Genomic DNA, 9,682 nt, shown 5'->3' with positions numbered 1-9,682 from the left:
CCCATTACTAAACACATAGATCCTCTATATATAACAAGACAGTTATAACCCTTCATGTTGGGACTGCCCTCTGATTGTGGTGTTGTGTTTAGTCACCGGTATAAGATTTCCGTGTTATATTCTTATTTTGCTGCATCTGTTATCACAACCTTTTCATTACGAACGGTGAAGTTTGTTTATTTTTGTATTGACAGCTTAGTATTCACTTTATTTGCTTCACTTTGGAGCTCACTACATAGATCCTCATTTCATTATCATGACAACATATCCCTTATACTTATTTTGGGGTTGTCCACTGATAGAGGTAGATCTTCTCCTCTCTAAAGCCTATATATATGTTTATCAAGCTTCACATTTTGTCCTATCCCCAAAGAGACGTCTCTCATTGATATCTGTTATTTTATTTTAAAAATATTTTTTTGTGTTAATTTAATAAAATGCTAGTGCTTTAAATGCATGCCAGTTTTTTGGAGTTTTGTTCTCTGTTTCTATCAGGTTCCACACTTGCTTCTTTAATAGTATTTGAGCTCCTAATTTTCTAGGACTACCTGTGTGTTTTGGAGAGTGCTGAAATCCCTATCTTTTTATATAAGGACTACTAATCCTTATTAACTTTCTTTTGTTTTGCATATAAATTAATCTTTATAGGGTCTGCACCTCTGCTTACAATTGTACACATGTAATTATAATATTTTTGAATTTTCTAAGCAGCTCCTTTATTTATATTCTAAAGGTAGTTTATGGGTCTTTAGTGTACTTTGTAACACTTTATGAGTTTTATGCTACAGCTTTGTAGCGCAAAACCCATAACTACTGACTTTAGATGGCGGTACGAATCTTGTTGGCATAGGCTGTACCGCTCACTTTTTAGCCTCCCAGGCAAAACTCGTAATACTAGCGCTATGGAAGTCCCATTGAAAAAGGACTTTTTGAAAGGTACGGTAGTTACGTTGCATTACGGCCAAAAAAGTGTGCAGTACAGCTATACCTACAAGTAATAGCAGCGGTAGTGAAAAAACAGCGTTATGAGCCATAACGCAAAACTCGTAAACTGGCCGAGAGTTATTTTGTTCTATAAGTATCCTTTGTTGAAACTTGGCCACTTTCCATGACAGCATATTAAGGTAGGATCAGGAGTGTATAGGTGTCAAAGTGATATGAAACCCAAATTTTTCTTTCATGATTCAGGCAGAGCATACAATTTTGAACAACTTTCTAATTTACTTTTATTATCTAATTTTCTTTGTCTTGGTATCTTTTGTAGAAAAAAGCTCAGGAGTGTGCACGTGTCTAGAGCACTATATGGCAGCATTTTTGCAAGAATGTTATCCATTTGCAAGAGCACTAGATGACAAAACTATTTTGCTGCCATGTAGTACTCCAGACACCTACGTACGTATCTCTTCAACAAAGAAAACCATGGGAACAAAGCAAATTTAATGTAAATTTTAAACTTTTTTAAAATTGTTTGCTCTGTCTGAATCACAAAATATTTTTTTAGGGTTTCATATCCCTTTAAGCACTATCTTGCAGCAGTGTATGTTGAAGTGTTTTTCAAGTAATCTAGAGGGAGTTTAAACTGTGTAAAGCAGTGCTGAGTAACAGTAGGGGACACATAAAGCTCTTCCTTTACTTAGTACTACTTCATGTTTGGATGTCATCTATACAAAGACAGATGTACTCTCAATTTGTGCTAAAACAGTCTTCTTTATTAAACAGTACTTCTAGCTATACAGCACTAGCTTTTCCCCCCACAGTGTTTTACTGTAGTGTCCACAGTTTATCCACTATAAAACTCCCTCAGTGGTAGAGTGCCAGCAATCTGTTGAGTGCTATCTTGGGCACTCATACCGTAGTTTTGCCACTACTGACATAGGATCACATTTTATATCATGTGGCAAATCAAGCTGTGCACACATACAAAATTAATTAGATAAGTCTGCTCTAAACAAGGGTAACCACAAATTTTGAATTCTAGTTCAGTAAATCTCAACCAGGCCATTGTCACGCCGCTCCTGTTGCAATGGCCGGTGCCATGGACGCAGCAGTTCCTTTCAGACTCATCGACACACACCACTTCCATTCTGATGCCGGCCTATGTAAGTACAAGGATTTATTTCCTGGGTGCCTTTCTTTTGAACTGCTGTATACTGCAATTGCCTATTTGTTGCCTGAAACCTGTTGGCCTCTGACCATTCTATTGTTTAACCCCTGAACTGCTGAGATACATTTGGACTGCCTCAAAACTGCTTACCTCTGACTACTATCCTGCTTATTCCCTGATTTGCTGTGTATCATCGGACTGCCTGCTCATTACTGACTCCTGCTTGTCTCAGACCATCCTTTGCTTTCCCTTGGTGCCGTGTGGGATTACCCTGTCTACCGTGAGTATTGCTTACCTCATTTTCTACCTGTTTCACTTGTTCTGGTATATTTCCTTATCTTTCCACTTGATGCCGGGATAAGAAGACTACTGGCCAGGATTGGTCTGCTAAGGAAATATCCCACAAGCATTTCAGCCTTTGGAGCACAGATATGTATAGCAGCACCCAGCATGTATGGTGGTGGGAGGATCATTTGTATATTATATGATCATTACCACAGCAGTTAATACCACAAGAGTCATTATTTTCATTATTAGGCCTACTTACTTGCTTCTTTTTTACTTCTGAAGATAAGGCTCTTGTGACGCCAATACGGTGCAGCATACTGTGAACTCTCTGTTCAAATGTGTTACAAACTTCTCCATCATTCTTCTCATATTGGCGCTTCTGAAAGGAGAAAAAAAAAATTCAAGTCCAATGTAGAGAACAATGTTCTAAATTATATTATGATCTTATTATTATTATTATTTTTATTATTATCGGTTATTTGTAGAGCGCCAACAGATTCCGCAGTGCTAATGATCTGTAGCAGTCTAAATATAAGTGACAATAAATAAAATAAAATCTATAAATGTAAACAGGATTAGCTGACCATTTGCTTCATAAAGTAGTGTTGCAAATTCTTAAGCACATGAAGATGCCACTGACCACTAACTCCATATCCTAAAACTTTAAATTACAAACACAATACTGATATGAAATAACATAAGGGAGCTGCAAAGACCTTAAAAACAAAATCAATGGAACTGTGGAACGGCCAAAAACTAAGAATCCCTTTAGAAATTAAACTGTGTGATATGATTGTAGGCTAGTGATTTTTTTTTTTTTTACATGGGAAAACAAATAAGTCTTCATCATATCTAAACAAAAAGTGACCAGTTTGCAGATAAAGAATGACTGATCACAAATCACTTCTTGTAGTGGGGATGTTTATTTAATTGGCTTAAAAGTAGAAGTTAATGATCCACATTTTTTAGAACACAGAGGTGCAAAATAAAACCCTGGCCTTTTTCTAACAGAATAACTAGGAAACTTCCCAAAGTTCAAATACGTTTTGACAATATCACATCTCCTTGTTATTCAACCCTGTGAACTTCTTTGCTTGGATGATTGTGAAAGTCTATATTTTAACTCCTGGAATATATACAGTAGATTATATTTTCTCAAGTTAGGGCAATTTTGTAAGAAAGAAAATAATTATTTGTAAAGGAAGATATTTTCTAAGAATAACACAACCATTATGTTTCCTTGGCATTAGTCTGAGGCACTTTCTTAAATTTCTGAAAATAATTACTGATACTTGAAAAGGAAGGCTCCTTGTCCTTATTAGAACCATATTTAACTTTCAAAGCTGTATTATAATGGAGATTTTGTTTAAAACTATCAGTTCCTTAATAATAGTTTACTGGTTAGACCCATACAGGATTTCCCTTTTAAAGGAATGTTGACAGCTCAGCTCTGTATGGCTCTAACCAGGGAATAATAATATTGTCTTAGCAGTGCAATGTTTATATGGAAGCATTATAACTTAAAAAAGTAATCAGTAGGAAGAGGGTCACTTTATCCACATTCTCAGCACATTCATACACTTCCACACATACAGTTAGCAATCACCATTATATCACATTCACTCGCACAATGTCTTACTTCACATTTTAATTTCTACACCTTATTCGAGCCCATTTTTTATCAGCATTTCTGGTGGGTTTTATTTACAAACTGTTTATACATAGGGGTCGATTTCGAAACACCATAGTTTCAGGCTAGTAAGAACTTCTCCTTTTAGGTGGCGGACTGAAATCATCCCAATCCGATCGGGATGATTGATGGCTCCTGTTAATGGCCGATTGGCTGCCAGTGAGCACGGGGCGGCATTGCACAAGCATTTCACTAGAAATGCTTGTGCAATGTTAATGCTGACAGCGGACATGATTGCGCTCAAGTGAAGCATTTACTTTCAATACCGTGCTACTTCTGACGCACACAAAGAACAGCGATAAACCCTTTTTTGCTTGCGACTGTAATCTAGCCCTCAGTAATTTAAGATGAGAATCACAATCAAAATGCTTTTCCCCTGTTTCCTAGATGTGCACATACTGCTTCGAGAGGTAGATGCTGTTTTCAGGTGAGAAGCAGTTGGCTGGTTGCTGTAAGTGCCAGCCTGCATCAGAAGCACTAAAATCTTTAGTGCCAATGAAAAGTATATTGATTTGAAATAACACACTATGGGCCAGATTACAAGTGGCTAATGATAGTACGGGAAGCGATAAGCAGTATCACTGGACCGTGCTAACATTAGTGCACAACTTGATAATACAAGTCAATGGTAAATCCCATTTACTGAAGAAGGCTTACATTGCTCTAGCACAACCTATACTTTCAATGCATATCGCAATCGAGCTAAATAGCGCTGATATTACAAGTTGGAAGTTATATTTTGCGCTCGAGTGAAAGCAGAAACTGGGCTACATTTTTTTTTACACAAAACACATGAAAAACATATTTAAAAAAATATTACACTCATATACACGCCTTTTTAATAGAATATATATATATATAGATATAGACAATAAAGAGTTGCTGTGTTTAATATCCAGAGAGTGCGAATATTGGACTTTTTTTGTATAGAGCTTCTGCACCCTGGTACTGTAATTTAAGGTGAATGGGAGTGCGCTACCGACCAAATTATATATAGATGGAGATATGTTAATATACTGTGTATATATATATATATATATATATATATATATATATATATATATATATATATATATATATATATATATATATATTTAAAAATAAAAAGAACAAGTGAAGAAGGAATTTAAAGTATTCCTAACACTTTCGGGTTTAGCACAGTTAATCTATCTCAGTGTCAGGTTAATGCGCAAGTGATAACGGATAGCTTTATTTTTCAGTGTGCCCCATAGAAGTCTGTGGGGAAAAGAAGTTAGCTCGGCTGCAATATCCAAAGTCCTGAAGTTTTTTATTTTTTATTTCAAATTGTAATACTTGACCTAAGACAGCCGTGATAATTTAGTGTCACATTATAATCTGGCTCTATGTTTGTCCTTGAAACTTTCAGATTATACTGCATTGGATGTTCTGAAATGGAGTAGCCTCAGTTGGAACTCACTGCGCTTGGATATATATATAATAATCTTTTATTCATATACATACATATAATCTTTTAGTTAAATTTGTGTATTTACTATGATTGTTTTTGTCTACTTTATATCATATCATTCACAATAGTTGGTGGTGAGCATCATATTAGTATTTTGTATTTGTTTACCAATCAATATTACTTACGCTTACATAAAATATTTTAACATGTTTAATTGCTGCTCTTTCAAATGTACGGTAGAAAATGGAAATTTTAATTAAATGCATATTCTTTCGGAACCCAGCCTTTTAACTCACAAATTTTCTCCCACTCCCATTCACCACTCAGGCGATCCTATCATTGACTGGATAGTGCTATCTGTGCAGTATAGAGGAGACATTATGCCTTCAGCCACATGGCCTAGACTATTTTTTATATGTCCTGCTGTTCTCAATACCACTAGCTGATGAGCCATGTATTGGCAACTGGCCCCATGTTGCTTGCTGTTTACCATTTTGGCTATGACTAGGCTGGTCCCAGAGGTAGTGCTGAGGATTTCATGGCTTGTGTTGGCCACCATTATAGATCAAAAGTTACAGAAACATCAGCTGCATATAGTGTTAAACTGTAACCATGACAACAGAAACAAGGGTAGTGATAACCCCAACTGCTTGTTTTATTTTGTTAGGCCTTGAATATACTACATCCACTACGTCCTCCCAAAAGTTCAGTTTTCTATAGTTTTAGGATGGGATGTTAAATACAAATTTATTTTATTTTTTTCAGTATTCAAAAATATTGTATTTGTATAAATTTTAGACTTTCTTCTCCATAAAAGGTCACCAAAGAATACCTAATTGCAGGTCACTTTTGTCAGCTTCAGCACCAAGTTAACCATTATTACATTGATGTGCTTAACGCTGTCACCACAGCAAACCTCTTGCTTTGATCAAGTCTTTTGTGACAGTGTTGACCCACTTTTGAAACTGTTTATATAACAAATATCTCTACACTTTGTCTTGTGGTGAATGCTATTACATGTCAGTCTTCCTCTGTATCTTTTCATTTTTTTAAGCGCACTTTTTTACAATCTGCATATTTTGCAATTCTTTTTCTTAAATGCACTTAGCTACAGTTTACATAGCTCAATATTGCTAACATCAGCATGAATAGACATCTTGCATTTTAACCCCTTTAATGACACAGACATACCCTGTATGTCACATGTTCCTAAGGAGTTTTCAACCCTGTAATAGTGTCTGTCTATCTAAAAACCTCAAGCTACGTTATTACTACATGCCTATTCAGCAATAGTGTGGGTCTCTCTAAAAGCATCGAGATACGTTACTACAACATGCTTCACTCCAGGAGACATTCAGCAATCGCGTGGTCTCACAGCTGTTGCTATTTAACCCCTTAGTGTGAAATTGGCAGCTGACATACAGGGTATTTAGTGCACAATATTAGTGCCTATACTATAATTATGACATGGATTAGAATCTTGTGCTTGTTTTTTGGGTAGATAATGATTTCTGACCTTCAACTGGTATAGCCAGTGGCTAAAATCCTAAAATGCTTCTGCCGTTAATACCCTTCAAGTTAGATGTATTTACTACCCAAAAACAATACACAATCCTTATTTGCCTTGTTAATCTCCAAATTTCAAAGTCCAAAAACAGATGACCAACGCCTGATCCACCTTGGTCCTTCCCAAGTCCACCCACCTGGGCCACAAACGCCCCATCCCAGCCTCTCTTTCCCATTCTCTAGCCAGATAATGTAGCCTTTATATAAAACAGATAGGTACAGGATTTACACTTCTACCCTGGTGTTGTGTAAGAGATGCTCTATGTTGTTGCTGTGCTTTAAGATAATGCATGATATAGAGAGTGTGTGGTGATAAATAAACAATATTAAACCAAGTATCAGACGGCATACAGCTGATCCTTTCTGCTAGCTCCTTGGAAGGGACTTTGTGGTTATGTGTGGTGGAGCGACACTATGATTTGATAATATGTGTGCGGGTGTAACAATACAGAGACAGAGTAAGCTGTCAATGCGGACAACCTGTGGATTTTCCAAGGATGGCCCATGAAGTACCGGATATCAGGCATAATGGGATACATCTAAGTATGATTGGTGAGCTCCAGTAATTAACTATTTGGAAACCAATATCTTGAACGAATACTTGTCATAATCATCTTTAACACACAGATGTCTCTGTGATCAGTGGTTTTAAATTAAGTTCTGTCTGGAATATGGAGACACAGGGGCCGATTTAACAAGGGCCGATTAGTCCTTAACTCGTATGCCTCCTCTGAGGCGGGCATCAATTCACCCGATCGCATACGATCGGGTTGTTTAAAACCCCCTGCTAGCGGCCTATTGGCTGTGAAGCTGTAGGGCGCGGCATTGCACAAGCAGTTCACCAGAACTGCTTGGGCAATAACAAATTCAGATAGCGTATGCTGTTGGAATTTATTGATGTGCGGTGGACATGATCCGCTACAGTGGATTATCTCCGCTCGCACTTTGTTAAATCAGCCCCTAAGGGCCTGATTATCTAAAGTTCTCTACTCAGGTGAGGTGATCTATTCTAAAATTATTCTCCAGCACTGCAAGAACCCTAGTGAAATTCTTAAAAGGCAGATTTTGCTATACTTCTCCAAGGGGCATGCCCTGCATTTCTGTATCCGAAGTAGAGCTAGGCTCAGTGCATTAAAGCACTGCATGGCATGCCAGTTCTGCTGCATTTACACTTTGTGCTTTGTATTTTATATTACTTTACACTTCAGATTAAGTTGTATTAAATTTAAACTTTGCACTTTCTATTTTGTATTTTATCTTGCATACAACAGTGTATTTAAGATTGTGATTTTACAAATTCTGATTATGCTTTCATGGTTTCTGGATCATACTCTGTATATTTATGTACATTGCACTTTGTATTTCTTCTATTTAAAAGAAAATTGAACTTCCTAGAGTGCCTTATTACTTTCTATGGGCCCAATAATCAATGATAGAGAGCGTAACTGGAGAACACATGGTGCTGATATAAAGGTTCAATTTGATTCAATTACAAATAAAACTGAAATGTTTTCACTGCAATTTAATTTGCCTTTTGCCTATAGTTTAGTATATATTACATTCTCCTGTTAAGTGTGGTCAGTCCACGGGTCATCATTACTTCTGGGATATTAACTCCTCCCCAACAGGAAGTGCAAGAGGATTCACCCAGCAGAGCTGCTATATAGCTCCTCCCCTCTACGTCACACCCAGTCATTCTCTTGCACCCAACTAATAGATAGGATGTGTGAGAGGACTGTGGTGATTATACTTAGTTTTATACCTTCAATCAAAAGTTTGTTATTTTATAACAGCACCGGAGTGTGTTGTTCCTTCTCTGGTAGAGTTTGAAGAAGAATCTACCTGAGTTTTTTGTATGATTTTAGCCGGCGTAGTTAAGATCATATTGCTGTTCTCGGCCATCTGAGGAGAGGTAAACTTCAGATCAGGGGACAGCGGGCAGGTTAATCTGCAAAGAGGTATGTAGCAGCATATTATTTTCTGACAATGGAATTTGACTGAGAAAATTCTGCCATACCGATTTAATGTAATCTAACAGCCTTAAATGCAGTAGTAGCAACTGGTATCAGGCTGTCATGTATGTATATTTTACACTTCAGTATTCTGGGGAATGGCACTTCACTGGGATAATACTGTATGCATAAGACTTTAGCCTAATTTGCAGTGACTAGCAACAGGCTTTCTAATGTCATTTCATTTATTTGATGTTAAACGTTTTTGCTGGCATGTTAAATCGTTTAATTTTCTGAGGTACTGGGTGAAAAAATGTTTTGGGCACTGTTTTTTTCCACTTGGCAGTCGTTTTATTTAATTTAAGACAGTTTACTGATCTCCCTCACTGTTGTGTGTGAGGGGGAGGGGCTTATTTTGGCGCTTTTGCTACGCATCAAAAAATTCAGTCAGAAGTCTCTTGTCTTCCCTGCATGATCCGGTTCGTCTCTACAGAGCTCAGGGGTCTTCAAAACTTATTTTGAGGGAGGTAATCACTCACAGCAGAGCTGTGAGGTTGTAGCTGACTGTGATAAAAAACGTTTATTTCTGTACTTTTTTTCTGCTATCAGGGTTAGTTATCCATTGCTAATGGGGGCAATCCTTTGCTAAAATT

At 37.0% G+C, this 9,682-nt stretch overlaps 1 protein-coding gene across 1 annotated transcript in view; it reads right to left on the bottom strand.

The window, feature by feature from the left end:
- Positions 1–1,832: 1,832 nt before the first annotated feature.
- The window catches only part of LOC128661457 (capping protein, Arp2/3 and myosin-I linker protein 2-like), a 334,672-nt gene continuing 326,822 nt past the window's right edge, over positions 1,833–9,682 (bottom strand). Inside the window, exons 12-13 of the mRNA XM_053715711.1 lie at positions 2,652–2,771; positions 1,833–1,907 (exon numbers count right to left, since the gene is read on the bottom strand). Coding sequence (XP_053571686.1) covers positions 1,833–1,907; positions 2,652–2,771 — 195 coding nt within the window. The remainder of the gene's footprint in view (positions 1,908–2,651; positions 2,772–9,682) is intronic.

This window comes from Bombina bombina, chromosome 1 (assembly GCF_027579735.1).
Source record: "Bombina bombina isolate aBomBom1 chromosome 1, aBomBom1.pri, whole genome shotgun sequence".
Lineage (NCBI taxonomy): Eukaryota > Metazoa > Chordata > Amphibia > Anura > Bombinatoridae > Bombina > Bombina bombina.
The sequence above is the reverse complement of the archived record's forward strand: the minus strand, read 5'-3'. Positions and strand labels throughout refer to the sequence as shown.